General features: G+C 41.1%; 1 protein-coding gene across 7 annotated transcripts in view; it reads right to left on the reverse strand.

Moving 5' to 3' along the window:
- Nucleotides 1-1,223: 1,223 nt before the first annotated feature.
- The window catches only part of runx1t1 (RUNX1 partner transcriptional co-repressor 1), a 58,206-nt gene continuing 41,131 nt past the window's right edge, over nucleotides 1,224-18,298 (reverse strand). For 4 of the 7 annotated variants that reach the window (XM_058619357.1, XM_058619351.1, XM_058619356.1 and 1 more), the window contains 7 exons: nucleotides 15,743-15,924; nucleotides 12,454-12,716; nucleotides 10,983-11,080; nucleotides 10,228-10,429; nucleotides 9,629-9,697; nucleotides 7,116-7,348; nucleotides 1,224-5,696 (listed from right to left, as the gene is read on the reverse strand). In XM_058619357.1, coding sequence (XP_058475340.1) covers nucleotides 5,316-5,696; nucleotides 7,116-7,348; nucleotides 9,629-9,697; nucleotides 10,228-10,429; nucleotides 10,983-11,080; nucleotides 12,454-12,716; nucleotides 15,743-15,924 — 1,428 coding nt within the window. In that variant the 3' untranslated portion in view covers nucleotides 1,224-5,315. The remainder of the gene's footprint in view (nucleotides 5,697-7,115; nucleotides 7,349-9,628; nucleotides 9,698-10,227; nucleotides 10,430-10,982; nucleotides 11,081-12,453; nucleotides 12,717-15,742; nucleotides 15,925-18,298) is intronic. The other 3 variants (XM_058619355.1, XM_058619352.1, XM_058619354.1) reach the window with 3 other exon arrangements.

Consider the following 18,298-nt stretch of genomic DNA (forward strand, 5'->3'; position numbering starts at 1 on the left):
TACTATACTAAGACTTTTTTGACCGATTTTGGACGACATACTATACTATGACTTTTTAGACTGATTTTGGACGACATACTATACTATGACTTCTTTGACTGATTTTGGACGACATACTATACTATGACGTTTTTGGGTGATTTTGGACGACATACTATACTATGACTTTTTTGGGTGATTTTGGACGACATACTATACTATGACATTTTTGACTGATTTTGGACAACATACTATACTATGACTTTTTTGACTGATTTTGGACGACATACTATACTATGACTTTTTTGACTGATTTTGGACGACATACGACTTTTTTGTCACATTTTGGACGACATACTATACTATGACCTTTTTGGGTGATTTTGGGCGACATATAAAACTATGTATGATATTTTTGTGACATTTTGGACGACATACCTATGACCTTTTGGGGTTATTTTGGACGACATACTATACTATGACATTTTTGACTGATTTTGGACGACATACTATACCATGACTTTTTGACTGATTTTGGACGATATACTATACTATGATGTTTTTGGGTGATTTTGGACGACAGATAAAACTATGACATTTTTGTCACATTTTGGACGACATACCATACTATAACGTTTTTGGATGATTTTGGACGACATACTATACTATGACTTTTTTGGTGATTTTGGATGACAAATAAAACTATGACATTTTTGTCACATTTTGGACGACATACTATACTATAACATTTTTGACCGATTTTGGACGACATACCATTCTATAACGTTTTTGGATGATTTTGGACGACATACTATACTATGACTTTTTTGTCACATTTTGGACGACATACTATACTATGACTTCTTTGACTGATTTTGGACGACATACTATACTATGACTTTTTGGTGATTTTGGACGACATATAGTCTCTGTGCGGTACAATTCATTTGAATTAAAAATTATCTTTGAATATATTTCAATATTTTTCAAAATTAAAAATGGACCAAATAATGTTTGTTGAACATTTTGAAGATTAAATGAAGTCTCTGCATTTAAGTAGAACTAGTGAAAAGCTGGTTATGTGTGTTTTTTTTTTTACTAGTTTTCAAATCACTTTATTTGGGAATTAATTCATAAAATATTGAATATTTTGAAAATTACAAAAGATTCCAATTAGAAGTTTGTGGAACTGGACAAATAATGAAATAATTGCTGCCGAAGAGCAACATGAAGAGTGTCAAATCTCAGGTATTAACATATTTATTACACCGTAAAGAGAACAACAATACCAGAATTATACTGCAAATTTTCACAGACTGACAGACCATAGTTTACAGCCCAAAAAGAATAAAAAAAAGAAACTAAAAGAAAAAAAAAATCAACAAGAAACCACAGTTCTGACATAGTAGACTGGAAAGCTCTCTAGAGGACACTGACCCTAAGCGATGGAAAGACCGCTCAGTGTCAGCCTACCACTAACCTGTGGTTTACATGTCTCAATTAAGTATTGCACAACAACTTCAAATCATTTGAACTCTTTTTTTCCACAATAAATTTTCTTAAGAGAATGCAAAACAAAAACAAAAACAAAACAACCCTCCCACCCAATAACTTCAACTCACTCCCCAGATTAATGCTACGGCCATTTCACTGTTGGCCCCACATTATTATGTCCCCAATGTTTCCTGTTGAGTAAGAAATTTAAATAACATTTCCTCCCATTGTGAAAAACAGGCATGCCTAAATTCATAGCCTTAGTCTTTTTTGTTTGTTTTTTTTGTTCTTTTTTTTTTTTTTTTAGCAGTTTTTCCTTTTTTTTAATATCCCCCTTTTGAATTTACCTCAGCTGACAGGTTGACAAGCACTTTAGCATGTCTTTACAACAGAGAAGAGAAAAGGAGAAATGGAGGGGACACAGGGGAGAAAAAGAGTGAGAGCGAGAGAAACACTTCTGTAACTTTAGTTTGTGCCATTGTAATAGGATTCAACAACACCTTTCTTTAAAATTAGCACTTTAGAAAAAAAAAATATGTTCAAACACTTTTGATGTAATCTAGAAATGCCACAGGCATAAAGGAACGTAACAAGTTTGTTTCCCCCCGTTTTTGTTTTTTTTTCTCATTTCTATTCATTTATGTTTCATTTATTTATGAGGTCTGCATTGTTACCAAGTAGTGATATGGTTTTGCAGCTGTATGAGCTTCAACTTTGGGTTTATTTTCCTGTTTTTCTTGTGCCCATTTGGTTTCAACTAGACCAGTATCAGTGCCATGACTGACGCTCTTTTCGTGCTGTAAGAGGTAGAGTGAGACTTGTTTGCCACCGAGGAATTTGTAGCAAAACACACATAGAGGAGGGAAGAAACTAAGAAAAAAAAGCTTCTCAAAGAATCACCGAGCAATAATATTTGTCTTCATTTTTTTTTTTTTTTTTTGTTTAAACCCAGGTTTTGCCCTGATAATGATGAACACACATTATTTGTTGTGTACTTTCATATACACAAGTGTAAAAACAGCTTGGCTGTTCCTTCACAGCTTCTGAGGAATTGTGAGTCGGGTGTTAGACACCTTTTTGGATTGTTTAACCCTTTAAAAAAAAAAAAAAAAAAAAAAAGCAGGTGTGTAGTTTAGTTAGACAAGAAGGGAGAGTTGAGGAAGTACAGAGGGACAAAATGGCCCAGAACCTTTTTGGGCTTCCACTTATTCCTTGAGGTCAGAATTTGCAACGCGCTTCTGTGTAGCACCAAGGTGTTTTGGGGTGAAGAGCCTTTGTGTGCGTCAGGGTTAAGTGCTCTCTTACTGTGAATAAGAGGTTTGCGTGAGGATTTACAACAAAGCTGTGAATGATTATCTATCCAAAAAAAAAAAAAAAGAAAAGACATAACTCTGATATAAATAAATATAAAACAGCTGTAAATGGTGTTGGGAGTGAAAGCTCCGCTTCACATTCACCTCTTTATAAATAAAGAAATTAACTGCTTAAAGCTGAAATGGACATTTAATCTGTGAAATGAGGAAATGCACACGAGATATCGAGGGGAAAAATGGTCACAGGAGTTATGAGTGTGCATGTGACATTAGTTATTATTGCTCCAGGTAAAATGTAACACTGCTGTAAAAACGTCCGCTGTGTTCCATTCACACCTTCCTCACTCCACAATGCAAGATGAGTGCTTCCACTTTCCAGAATAATAAAGGATGATTTTCATGACACTAGACGTGGATTTGTTCTGTGAATGAGCAAACGATGTCTGGCAGAAATAAATAACCAAATTGTTTTTATGCACAATCAAACCTCTACTGAAACTTTTTTTTAAATCAGGATTTTGGTCCTTGGTGTCAGTCTTTGGCTGTTTTTTGTTGTTTTGTTTTTTTTAATCTACTGTGTGTGTGTTACCTGGTGCTTTGCAGTGTTAAAGCTGTCAATCGGAGTCTACACCTCTGTATTTGGAAAGTTCCTTTGTTAAGAGTACGTTTTTTGTGTTTTGTTTTTGCCTTTTTTTTTGGTCACTTTTGAGTTTTTCTTAAAAAATAACAAACACTTTAACAAACGCTCAGTAATGTGCATGCACTGTCTGTAAGTTTAAATATTAGGGAAAAAAAAACAAAAAAAACAAAAACAAACTTTATGGCTGCTTTTCTTAGCACGGTGAGAATAACAATAATAATAATAATAAAAAAAAAGTGGGTTTAGTGATTTTACATCCACCCACCCCACCCCACCCCAACCCAAAAAAAAAAGTAAAACCGGATTATGCTACCACTACATACAAAATGGCAGAAGAAGTATGGCTCTATACCGACAACACAAGTATGCTGAAAAGAAGCATGCCGAAATAACCTCTGCGACAGTGCAAATACATTAATGTATGTCCCGTGTACAAAACATTTAGATAAGCATTCCGCGCAACATGCTAGTTCTCAGAAAAGATCAAGGTCGGACTCAAGTAGCAGCTCTGAGATATAGCTTCTGTCTTTTTCTTGAGGACAACGGGAAGTAAAACTTATGGTGACTACGAGGGATCTACCACTGACACACAGAATAGAAAAGCAGCTGGGGGGGGGGGCGGGAGATAACACTTCTTCTTTTTTTTATCTCTTTTTGCACCAGCTAGAGAGAGAGAGAGAGAGAGCGAGAGAGAGTTATGAAGGACTGTGACTGGTTGAAGCTCTATGCGTCGTCACAGCTGTCCAACACATACAATAAATAACCATTGATGACACCACAGGACAGAAGTCTTAAACACCATGACACCGATACAAAAAGAACATGAAGAGACATGAAGATGTCTCTCAGGGTCGAGACAGTTGGGGGGTGGGGGGCGGTGGGGGAGAGTGTGTCCCAGTGTGCTGCCTGCGAGGGGACAGTCTCAGCGGGGGAGGGCGATGACTTCACTTCCTGTTAGAGAGAGCGCCTGTGGCCCACCAAGCATGCACATGTGAATTGTAGTCAGTACACCCTCCACATGTGCAGTGGGCAAAGTTTTGTATCCTCTTACATCCTTCAGGGAGACGGATTTGTATTTCCCAGCCCACTGACCTGGATATTATTACAAGTGAGAGGGAAATAACATTGGTTGAACAGCTTGCTCTGCTTGCAATCTGCCGCACATCTGCCCATTTCACGGCAGTCTGTGGACCAGAGATTCACTTCATCCCTCTCCCTTCTCCAGGCAGCAATTTTGTTTATGTATCCATTCATCAGTGTTCCTGTCACTTTTTAAATCTAATTTCAAAGAAAGCTGAACGACATTCCGCCAGCGAGTTGTATTCCCTTGGTATGTTGCGTGGTAAAATGCCTTGTTGAGGTTGACAGATCTCGTGTCCCGGGGACATAAAGTAAATAAGAGTTAATTCAAGGATGGAAGAAAAGAAAAGAAAACAAAAAAAACAAAAACAACAACAAAAATAGAGGGAGGGTCCGATATACTTGTTTAGAGTTCACGGCTATCTCTGCTCAGTCTCAGTCTCGTATTTACAGGAGAAAATAAGACAAGCTACAATGACGGCAACAGCAACAACAACAGGCACAATGACAAACAGACGACGAGAATAGCAAGTGTAAAGAGAAAAGGATGTCAATATTTAAATTCACTCATTCAAAACAAAGAATATCTTTGTGTTTCTTTAAAGACGTGACAAGTCAATATGACCTGATTATGGACCTCCTCCTATGACTGCGCTGCACGATAGACAGAAGCAGCGCCATCTATTTCTGTGAGCCACGGTAGCTTAGCATCTTTGCAAGGCAGTGTAGACAGTCATGCTGTTTGTGGGGGTGAGAGCTGGCTGTTAGCCCTCCTGGGCCTTCGCCTCCCTCCTCGGTTTTCGAGTCTCTTAACGTGGTGTGCCATCCAGGGCGGAGGAGGAGGACGGGGTGCTGGGAGTGGAGGAGCGAGGGGTCGCAGCAGGCGGGGTAGCAGCCGGACTCCCTGTCCCGCTGCTGGGAGTGCAGGCTGATGAGTTGATGGGAGCAGGGTTGTCTGACCCCGGGATGCCCCCCTGCTGCTGACTGGCCTGCTGCTGCTGCTGCTGCTGCTGCTGCTGTTGCTGCTGCTGCTGCTGTTGCTGCTGCTGCTGCTGCTGAGCCTGCAGGGTCTGTCCACAGACGTGGTGGTGCTTCTCCCAGTCCTTATGCTGGCAGAAGGAGCCACAGTAGCGCGCTGTGTTGCAGCCGCTGCATGTCTCGCTGGCCTTACGGCCACAGTTCCAGCAGCTCTGACAAACAGAGAGAGACAAGATTAACTAACACAAAAAGGAATTCGGCAGCAGGATTCAGTGTGTTGTTATGGAGCTGATAAATATGAGGAAACAGCAATGTTTTATTTTAACACTTTAGGAAAATGGAGTGCTGTGGTTTAATGTGTTGTTGCCATAACAAGCTAATCCTAGTTTTAACGTTACTAGTTGTTGCATGTGGAAAAAAAACGACAAAGTTTGCTAGGCCAAAAAGAACGTTAATCTCGTGATAAAAAAAATTGACGCCGTTAAAATGGGTTCGTGTTAACGCCGTTAATAACGCGTTCAACTGACAGCACTAGTCATTACTATGTTGCATTTGTTTTTGTTACCTGGATACACCTGTATCTAAGACCTTAAACAGACTTTTAACATTTATACCATACCATGACCATACTCTTACACTGTTACAAGCAGGATATGACATTAAAAACAAGATGTTACTACCAAAATATTACATACTCTATTGCCATACTGCTATTACCCAACTGTAATGTTAAGTGTTGTGATTTTATTCCATGCCATTATTCACACTAAAACATAATCATATGTCTAATGAATGACAGCAGGCGTCAACCAGAGTGTGACACCAAAATTAGTAACATACTACATCAGTGCACCAGTCTGCACATTAACTGAGCAGGCCTCTGCTTTTACAACACTTAAGCTAAAAACCAACCACAGAAAAGATCAAAAAAAACCATCTCTGAACACACTTAGTGCCTCTTATACTGTATGTCGTATAGAAACCGCTGCATATCCACAGGAAACACGAGGACAAGGTTACGAGCAGCTTTGGAAAGTTCTCCTCTGGGGCGCTTCTCTCTCATAAACATCGCTCCAGCAATTAATGTCAGATGTGAGCCATGTTTCCTTCTCACTTAACTTATTAAACGTCAAGGTCTCCAATGGTGATTAGCAAATGAAGGCTCCTTCCTTCTTTTTCTTCCCCCCCCCCGCTCGACTCACTTGGTGACCCTATTTCTAAACACGCGAGCTACTTTGGAAAACAGCGAGGGTACGAGGCGCTTGATTGACCTTGTTCTACTTTCTTTACAGACTGACGATCAAATAAGCGCTTCCATATTTGAAAGAATGAATTACACCATGATTTGCTTGTACTAATCCGGACGGAAACAAACGGAATCCGTGTAATTCGGGAGCCACTAGAACAGATGGCAACGACGTTTTTCACATTTTTCGGCTTCATAAATGTGAATATTTTCTGGTTTCTTTTGCTCCGTATAACAAAGAAATCATTAAAAGTGACTCATTTTGGTTTGTAGACCAAACAAGACGTTTCCAAAACATCATAATTTCCACCTCGAGTCGCAGCCCTACACGGCACCGCAACTGCGACTGAAGGTTTGTTTTGGGCGTATCTGTACATGTCCCTACCTCACTGGAGTCCTCCTGCTGGTTGATTAGGGAGAGCGCGTCCTCGGCCGCCTGCCGCTTGGCCTCAGCCACCGTGCGCTCCATCTTAGCCCGCTCGGTGCTGATCATCTCGTGAGCCTTGCGCTCGGCCTCTGACACGGCCTTCTGCAGCTCGGACATGGCCTGTCGCTTCACCTCATTCACGGCCTCTTCTGGAAAGAGTGTGGATACAGAGGAAGTCAAGCCTCCCGCACCTGCAATGTAGTTTGCATATATCATCCTGCCGTTGGGACTTCATCATTTCAAAAGAGCAGCATGCAACATTTAGAGAGTGCCCGCATGCTTGTGTGTGGGACACAGTAGGTGTTATTTCTGTAAAATATAAAATAAAAATCTCTCATGCAAAGGAAAGGAAATTAGCATTTTATAATTTGTTGAATTTAGCTTCTTCTTCTTCTTTGTTTTTAAACCACACAAAAATACCTGCCTGCGTAGAAACAGAGTGACATATTTTGTTCATTTAATTCATTATCTGGAATACAGAAACAACCAATGCTTTCACAGATCTTTAAGTGAGGATAAGAAGACATACTCTATCTAGTCCTTTCCTGGAAATGTTGAGAATAATTGCAAGTGGCAGTTATAAAGTGTTCAGCTTTATTTAAAAAAGACTCCACTCACACCTGATTTAACTGAACATACATTTCCTAAAACATAATTCAGCTGTTCATATTTGTCAGCCAAACATAACTGTATCTAACAAGTTTTTCCACAAGATTTAATTTAATCATTAAGATCCTCTAATGTTTTAATAGAAAGGAAAAAAAAGAAAAGAAAAAATAAATCATCTTATTTGAAGAAACTCTCGTCCTCTCTTGATTTGAAATAATTCCTCGGGACAACAGCGTGAACCGATTAATCCCAGGTAATTGCTCAGAAAATGTGCACGCGTGTTATTTTATACTTGTTTTGTGGAGTGAATAACCTTGCCGCGCGGGTGTTAAGCGGTGGAATTCCGACTGTATGTCAAAGCAAAAGGAGGGCTTTTTGTTTGCTCCCATCAAGCCTGTAACTTGACTAATTGTGTATGCAAATCAGGCAATTTATATTTAAATTATGCATTTCCATTGTGATCCCAGAGGCCCATGCGGTGAGGGGAAGTGGGAAACCGGTAGGACACCGTGCGAGGTGCTTGAATATTTATCACCAACTGTAAACATTTTGCCCATTTAAAACAGATGTATTCACAGCCACACTCCATTGTGTCAAAATCCTATTTTGCAATCCTCACCGGGTCACATTTAAATCAGCCTCTTTAAAGCCGGAATATGTGCGACTGAGGAGAAAGGACGGCATGAATACTGAGAAGAGAATTAAAAATCATCTGTTTATCAAATTTACAGATAAAGGATGAACTGTATACGGCTTCTATGTCGAACAAATACGCTCCACTTAACTACTTTTCCTTCATACAAACGGCTCTTTCGTTGCAAATGTAAACTCCATTTCCAAACCAGACTGAAAGACAGAGACATTTTCTCTTCATCGTAACTGAGCACATTTTTCTTTTTCTTTTTTTAAACCCGGGTGGTTTTGTCTTTAACCTACTGTGCTGCTTGAAGTCATGGAAATTGCCCTGGTGCCGTGTGATATATGCCTTGTGCATGGAATTGTGATTACACACCAAATGCCTTAGATGGAAGATCGATCAAAACTGGTGAGGAGCGCTGAAGTGCTGAGGAGCAGACAGAGTCCCGGTGGTGACACTCAATTCAATTTAAATGCATATTACTTGTTCTGAGTATCTCACACATCACGCTTGGTCAAGCAAGGGGACAAATTCTCTCCTCCAAGGGGTTTGAAAAGCAGATCTACTCCATCACTGATCTTGAATACAAAGCGGATTCCTCGAGCATCAAACACTTGAAAGAAAAAATTCTTCCAGTTTTTTCCAGGACGGCGATAATTGTGACTGCAGCTGTGCCCGTGAGTTTAAAAATGCTGTTTGTGATCACTAAACATTTAATGGCAACTAATGAAAGCTGTTAAAGAAACAAATTAGTTTCGATATTTGATCTTAACTGGCTCGACAAATTTACCACGACAATTTTACATCACTTTCTTGGATTGAATAGCTGCAATGTTTATTGCTGTGGGGAATAAAACAATGCCAAAAGTAAAAGGATACCAAATCTTGCTACTGTACTCTTAACAGCGGAACCACTGGACCAGCTGTAATAGCTACTTAGGTCCGCTCATTTGACGGGTGCAATAAAATCATTTTATGACTTGACATCATTTTGGATTGTGGGTGGTGTGGCGGTGAAACCTGTTTTTTTTATTTTTTAAATTTTCCTACTGTATCAAATATAAAAGGTTGATCCTGCTCTACAGGACGAGATGAGATGGGAGAGAATGGGATTTAAAAAAAAAGTACCTTTAGTTATCTTGGTGACAAAAGTCTTTAAACAGCATGAGACATGAAAATGAAAGAAGGGAGAGATGATATTGACTTGTATCAAATTGCAACTCACCAGCTTTCTTCCAGATCTCTTCGGGGACATAGCCAGACACAGGCCGGTGCATCAGCTCCCTGTGAATTTCTGTGAAGACAAAAACCGCATCGACCATCAGAGAACAAACAATAGCTTGCGTGACACAATGTTTCAGACTGGAGAACAAATCTGCCTGTTTTTGTGACAGATGCAATAAACTAGTGAGGTGTAAAACAAAACGCAAAATTATATGTGGCAATCAAACTCAACAGTAGAGGGCCTAGAAGTGAACCCTGGGGGACTCCACATTTAATATCAGAGGGACTCATACATTTGGATAAATGAGAGAAATATCAATCCCTTCCTGCAGACCACAGACTGTTAATGTTGAAATTTCATATCTACTTTTAAACCTACTACTACTAGCTTGTGTTTTGATAACTGCATATTTACAAAAATATTATAGTTTTTATAATACATGTGCAGTGAAATGTGCCTTGTGAAGTAAAGAGTATTTTTCTTTTAAATAAAAAGCAATAAAAAGTCTAAATTTCTTAAAAATGTAAGTTGAATCCATTAAATTCAAAAATTAAACTGGTGTTTTTGTTGTAGCTTCGACAATGCGACCCCCCCCCTACCTGGTTGTGTTGCATTTTCCTGTGCCGCGGGGCTCTGCTGCCTCGACTGCCCGCTAGCAGCAGCACCCTTCTTCAGCTCCTCTGCGTCACTGTATCGTCGGATCCAGTAGTTGAGCTCCTCGCGGTCGGCTTCCTGGCACCGCCGCAGTACAGTCAGCGAGCGCCTCGTTTTCTCCACCATGTCCATGATGCAGTTCAGCAGCTGGGGGGGGGCGGGGCGGGGTGAGAGGGAGCAGAAATGCTGCTGAGTTTACACATAGACATTGTTGGATGTATTTTAAGCTGTTACACTACTCGTGTATCCTCTGTATGTTGGGAAAGGAGAGGTTAATGTGATCAGATTTGTAAAAAAAAAATCTTACTCCATTCCTTCAGTTAATGTGCAGCTAAACAACAGTAAGCTGTGTGTGTGTGTGTGTGTGTGTGTGTGTGACACTAGATGTGTTCATATCGTCATAAATCCACGTACAAAAAGACTTAAAGAGGCTGAATGAAGAGGGTGAAGACACAAACATTGCAAGGATGACAAACACATTCGCATGCAAACATGCACAACTCAACTCTTACAACTCTGACTGACAGTTTTCACACACACAACACAGACTTCTCACAACATGTCACTGTGAACCCCCGCACAATGACATACGGTGTTCTCCAATCTCCATATGATTTCAAAAACGACTGAGATGAGGACTTTGACAAGCTGTTACTTACAGCGACAGAACTGTAGGGTATAGTAATAAAAATGTTATTACTTTTCTTACATGGTCAAGGTGCTTCCACTCCTCAGCCCACTCTCTGTCCGTCAACCGATGGTCAATCACTTCCTCCTGCCTGGTCCCTGCATGCATACCTGTAAGACAGACACGGAGATAGACAGACAGACAAGTAGAGAGATAAATCATTTGAAAAAAAGATCAACATGACACACAGGATCAATATAATGATATAATAAATAATAATAAATCTTTTTTTTCCGAAGGCAGGACTGAAATGACTGAGCTTCATGTCCAACAAACATCTATCACGAGGCACGACGTTCTTAATGTCTCTACAGCTTCATCGAGGGTCCACACAGAACAAAAACACTGTGCCTAAAAATCTATTTCTAATGTAATGTAAAATGATTAAACAGTATCAAGGGCCTTTCTGCATGGAGTTTGCATGTCCAAAAAAATGCAATATGGGGATTAGGTAAATTGGACGCTCTAAATTGACCGTAGGTGTGAGAGTGAATGGTTGTTTGATAATGGAATAATCGGTTTAATGTTTTTTTCATGATTAAAACCAGATTTCCGATTGTTTAAGCTTCTTAAATGTGAATATTTTCTTCATTTCTTTGCTCTGGATAACAAAGAAATCATTAAAGGTGACATAGACCGGAAGTTCCAATTAACGCTGCGTTTGTGTGTGTATCTGCGTCATTACCTCGTTTATGAAACCCTAAAGTTTCAGAACAAACAGTTCAGCCACTGCTGAGAAAATAGTGTTGTATTGTTTTCCTGGGCTCTGCGAAGCGGATCGACACTTCCTTAATTTGATGTCGTCATCAGAAATCCTCACCACCGTAGCGCCTCCCGGTGCGGGCACTAGTCCGGGCACATCCGGTTGCGTACATTCAACCGCAGAAGAAGAAGAACTACTCTCGTTGTAGCTGCTGAGATGCAGAGCATCCACCGTGCCAGAGGGGGAGCTGTGTATCTGAGAGCTGGCCTATCTATTACGTCACTTCCAGGTACCTGGCCAATCACAGGACAGTTGTAAAGCTCTCGTTGGCTGGCCAATCACAGCAACTGTTTGGTCTGAAACAGCGCGGCTGACGAGAGCGTCAGTGAGGAGATATTTTGATCGGCTCGTTTGCAGCGATTAGGAGGTTTTTAATCATGAAAACATGTTAATATATGTAAGTAGACCTCCATAACTAACATATATGTGTGATACAAGCATTCTATGTCGCCTTTAAAAGTCAATCATTTTGACATTTGAGAACATCATCATTTCCACGTTTGACGAACACCGATCAACATTTTTTAAGGTTTTCTGATAATCTGAACACCAAGTGATTAATCGCTTAATCGAGAAAATAACCGATAGTTGCAGCTCGACATTTAACAGTTGTCTCTATAATACGACTATATCCCACACAATAGGATAAGCAATTGTCCCCATGTACTCACTTACGCACGCACACACCCATACTTTATAAACACACATGCATGTTCTCACCGATGGACCTGGCCCTCTCCCTGACCTCGCGGTGATTGGAGGCGGAGTGTCTGTAGTTGTCTCTGTAGTGGTGGGCGATGGCCATGTCGTCCAGCCTGTAGTGCTGCGGCGGGAGCGGGCCTGGGTGTGGCAGGCCGTTGGGTTGATAGGAGAGACCATTGGACGGGCTGAAGCGCTGGGCGGGGCTTATGGTGCAGGGCCGTTTGCTGGGGTGAACGTCTGGGTGCAGGGCGGCGTCTCGCTCGAAGCCATTTTCTTTGGTTCTGGGGTGGAGAGAGACAGGGATATGTTTGGATTTTGTATTTTAGCGTTAGCACATCGAGCCCTGTGTGCTAAAAGATGATTTCTAGATGTAAAATTGATTATTTTTCAACTAAAATTGAAAAAAATAAAATACAAAATAACTAAAATAACCAAAGTTTTTCTTGTGGATCACTGGATGAGAAGAAAAGTAAAAGGATGTACAAGTACGTGAGTTTTGTAAACATAGCTGATTCCAAATGTGCGTGTTATGCATTACATACAAGAGCCACATGTGAAAACAAAAGATCACAAGTGACCCTCTGTTCTTCAATTTATCCTCTGCGCAGACAAAGGAACTTACATGAAAGACTTTCATTGAAAACATGTCCATTCATACAAAACACACACATGCACCACGAACTGAAACCTGAGTGTGTTTTCACATGAATTACACGCGTGCACACATTCATACTCGCACAAGTACCTTCCAGGGAATCAGGTGGATTTTTGTCAGCCTGCTTCCAAAGATTAATGTGACCAGGTGTGTTTGTGTGTGAGTGCACGCGTGCACGTGTGTGTGTGTGTGTTCTTAGCTTTGTCAGTTCACAGTTAAATCTTGCCAACCTCCCCTGACTATCTGCAGTTTCCTCTCTCTCTCTCTGTCTCTCTCTCTCTCTCCCCTCTTCGTCTCCACCTCCCTCTCCGATGAACAGATTGAACTTCTTAATGAGCTGTTTTTATGGGCTCCTAATGCTCATCCACAGCTCTCCATATGCTCTTTCCCTCCATCCGTCCGTCTCTCCCTGCCTCCCTTGACTCATCCATCCATCCCCCCCCCCCCACCAACCACACACTCTTATCTCTCCAGCCTTGCTGCCACAACAATGCTCATATCTACAGGCACACACACACACACACACACACGTTCACAGTCACCTATGTGTACCATATGTGCACATCATTTAGGTACTTTGGATTAAAAAAACAAAACATGCCCAGTTTACCTGGACATGTTATGAAAGACATGGCTTTTATTCGGGTGAATGTGGTTGAGCAGGTAGACCAGGCTTTGACTGTGAGATTGTGTGCGAATGGGATGTGATAGAAAAGCGCTATATATAGAAGCACAATATGAATGAGTGAGTGTGACTCATTGTCTAATAAGAGTGGTAGCAAAGACAAAAGAAAGCGCCTTGGTTTAATAAGTAGTATCACGTTTTGGTGTAAAAGAAAAAAAAAAAAAGCATCACTGTTTTTCTTTTCACAGTTATACAAACTCAACATTTCACACTGAATAACCTTTGTTGTTGTTTTTTTTCTCCTGGGTCTATGGTATGTGTTGTCTGGCATGAACAGAAGCAACTGACTCTGTCCAAGATTAATCAATTAGTGAGTGTGAACAGTGTCTGTGCGAAAAACAGGAAAAAAAAAAGAAAAGAATCCCAGAACAATGGGGTGCTTGGAATTGTGTCATTTTTATTGTATCCCATTGATAAAAATGAATTATAAGAAATCTGAATTTACCATTCAGGCAATCAAGTAAATGTCTCTGTCATTCTGTGCTCACGGCTCCAGTTATTGGTGAGAGATTTTAAAGACTACGCTACTTTTTCCTTGTGAAATTCCTGGTCTAGCTTCTGCAGACAATGGCATTATTAAGAACGCATTAACGATGCATTATTGTCTCTAATTAAAGATTCCTATTCAATTGCCAATGTTGTGAATGTGCTCCGATATGTGGGAATGCAGAGCATAGGTAAGCAGAAAGCAAAGGTGCTTAGCCAGCCGTATTGGTGCTGGAGCCTCATCTGTATGTGTTATCAGCCCATCTCCCTAGGTAGACACACACACACACACTGGTGCACACACACACACACACACACACACGAAGCATCTTTACACTTTCACACTGGTTTGAGAATTCCTGCACACACGCATTCACACAGACAGACACTTCTTTCTCACTGAATACAGATGCCCTATTACTTTCTCCACCTCCTCTCTCTACATGCATTCTTTCTCTCTTTCTCACATTTACACACACACACACACACACGCACACACTTCCCCTAAGCTCACTCCCCAATGCACCAGGCGGCCTGCAAATATGCAGGTTTCACAGAAAAAGTCTGCCTATCTGACTGTTGGAGGTGAGAATTATTAATATTGTGTTCAGCATTTTTGTCCCTCAGCAAATATAAAAATTACATTTTCTCCTGCCGGTATTAAAAATGTTGGACCCAAGCAATTGCTCCTTATTCCAAAAAAAAAAGAAAACATGGACACATTATACTCATAGCACAGATGCAAACAACTCACTATTTATAAATTATTGATGCTTATTAATGATTCAAATACATAATTTGTGCATGCTGCATATAATTTGTTCAATGCTTATTAGCCGGGTAGTATTATTCTAATTAGTTGTTAGAACTAAAGTCATGTTTTAGTCATATTGAAAACATTTAGGCCCTGGGACTAAGCCACAGTCTTAACCAGGCACAAATGTGCAGCAACGATCTGGAGAGGGGGTTTGCGCTTGTTTTCTTCTCTGCTGCTGCGAGGGGAGACTGTGGTGGGACGGAGGACAGGAAGGACTGTACGTGGTTACAGGGCTGTGGTCCTGTTTGTCCATGAGAGCAGGGAATTATCACCAAACGTCCACAAAGACAACAGGATTGGGATGATTTGGCCGAGGCGCTCTCACCCGTCATGATATCAGAATCACACACAGCTCAGGAAGCGTCCATACACATCTACGCTTTTCATTATGCCACAGCTGTCTTCTATCTTTGCTCTGTCCTCAGGATGTGGGTGTGTCTCTCTCTCTCTGAGTCTACTCTTCCTATCTCCTCAATTCTGCTGTGTTACCCTCAGGAGCTGAGAGCTGACACGTCCGGCGGAGCACGTGATGAGGCCTGGAGATGCATTCTCACACAAGCTGTACATGAACACACACTCACACTATCGCCTTATGTCTCTGGACTAATTAAGGGAATTAAGAGAAACTGGATGGAGATTCACTCCCACTGTGGGATTCACCCACCTGTCTGGTGTCCTTCTCTTGCCGTTCTCGTTGACGTCCAGCAGGAGCTCAGACGAGTCGACTGGGGAGGTGGTGCTGGTGTCCAGGAGCAGCTGCTCATGCTGGGCCAGGTACTGAGCTGGGTTCTGCTTGGCCAGCCTGGCACAGTGCAGCAGCTCTCTCTGAAGAAGAGGAAGGTTGGCCTAGAAGAGAAACAGCGCAGAGTTATTATTTATTATTTATTATTTACCTGAAAAACCTCTTTTAAACCTTTCGAAAAATATAAATAATAATAATAAATACATTTGTTTTAATCAGTTCACTGATGTAATCTTCCTGCTAAAGTGTGCTTTGTTTCCTTTCCTGCTAATTAAGGAGAACAATTGCAGTAAATGATGACAGTGTGAGCTGCCTGAGAGCCAGAAAGTGCTGTGAGAACACAACAATGAACTTTGGAAATGAAATGCAAACGTGCATTATGAGAAGAAAAATTGGAAAACACAAATTGTTTTTGACATGTCATCTTATAAAAAGACAAATTAGATCACACTGAAGCATTATCACACATGAAAACTCTACTATTCCTTCAAAATATTAAGTTCAAAATGCACATAAAACATGCCGTTGTAGGATAAAAGTCATTTCCTTCCAAATAAACCAAATCTGCGGGAACACAGATCCATTTTCTTCCCTGCTGTCTGCCCCCTGTTTGCTCATTACTGCTGAACCATGACCACTTCCTGTGATCTAGAGTGAATTAACACCTTCTCTATTGTCACAAATATCCACTCTGTCTCTTTGACAAAACAAGGGGGGGTCGGCTTTCTTGCACGGAGTTACAGGGTCATGCAGGTACGCGAGCATCCACTTCAAAGACATCTGATGGGATGCGTTTTGAAGCAAGAAGATGAAAGTGTTGCGTCAGGCGGGCTCAGGATGGGAGTGGGGCTATTTTGACGAGGTGCATCGCGAGAATCTTTTGATGGGCCACATTGAGTACGTTTCTCAACAACATAAGTCTCTTGCTTATTTCCTACTTTACTTATTTTTGACTTTACTTATATCTACTTACTTCTTGTCCCACATTAACTGATCATTTTCTCCCCGTGTGACGATTCAACCTTGTTTTTGCCTGAAGTGCATGACGAAAACAATACTCAGAAACACAAGCGCGGCTCTGTTTGAGGTATTTATGCTTCACAATCAGACACAAATCTCTCTCCAGTAAGTGGCTGTGGAAGAAATGCCAAACACTGGCCTTCACTTTACCTGCCCGAGGTAATGGTCCGTTAATAGTTTATGGTCGTAATTATCCTCGGCCAAAAAAAAAGCATAAAATAGATTGCTTTGACCCCCGGTGAACTCATCTTTCATTAATTAGAGGTCATACTAATTGCCAGAGATATGGGATGCATTAAGACTGAGCCGAGTAATGCAGACCACTAAAGAAACGGGATCATTTTTCAAATGATTAAGTATGGAGATTTGCTTCTCGGTAGTTACGGTAACCAACACCTACTTGCAAAGAAGAACCATTTTAAGATGTTTTCATTCGGCGGCTGCAGCTAAAATCTGCTCAGGATGATTTATTGTGAAAATGTTGGATGTGTCATTTTGTCAAATGGTGCCAAAAAACAATTCAGAATATGCCGCGTTCAAGATACGCAGCACTTCATCATTGTTCAGCTCTGTTTCTGTGTAATTTGCTGGAAGAGGAGAAAGAAGGTGACTTCATTTTTGCACATCTATATCATCCTATTTCAATTATTTTCTGTCACTGCTCTCCCCCGACACACACTTTTTTCTTTTCCTCCCCCAGCTAAACGTGTTTATTCCTCTGTGTCACAGCACTTCTCTCGCTTCTGCGCGGCAAAGACCAAACTTCCAGAAGCACAACTTGAAAAAAACGTTGAGAAACGTTGCTACTTGCAAAGCCCGTTGTCTCGTGTGGCAGGCGTCCCGCCAGTGCATCACGTCACTGGAGCTGTGTGGTTTATGATTGCCTCCTTCCAGTAAAGAGTCCCAACCAATTTGTGGTTTAGTATATAGAGAAGGGGAAAGGAGCTGAGTGGGGCGGGTGAGGGTGGGAGAACTGGAAGGGTCGGCTCAGTCTAACATTAGTGTAATGAAAAACTCTGAGCCCTGACACGCATTGTTGCAGCTGTGCTTCGATGCACCTATAAAAGCTCCCCCCACACCTCCATCCACTCCCTGCTACCATATGGTCGCTGGCATTAAAGGCTCCGCAGTGAGAAGACACCAGAATTAGACCAGAGAGAGAGAGAGAGAGGCAGTGAAGGAGAAAAAAAAAGAAGAAGAGTTGCATCTTTGATTCTGCAGCCACGCCTTTGATACACTAACCATCTGGCGAGGAGAGCAGAGGCGAAGACGGGACTGAAGGATGGATAGAAAACAGTAAATAAACACAATACAAGAAGGAAAAAGGACAAAGATAGAGAGAAAGATCAAATGAGAAGGTGAAAAGCAAAGAGAAACGAGAGGACAGGGGAAGGATGGAAGAAAAAATCCCTGTTTGTGTTGTTAACAGCCAGTAATGGCAGTTCTGGTGGGGCCAGT

The sequence above is a fragment of the Solea solea genome, chromosome 20, assembly GCF_958295425.1.
Source record: "Solea solea chromosome 20, fSolSol10.1, whole genome shotgun sequence".
Lineage (NCBI taxonomy): Eukaryota > Metazoa > Chordata > Actinopteri > Pleuronectiformes > Soleidae > Solea > Solea solea.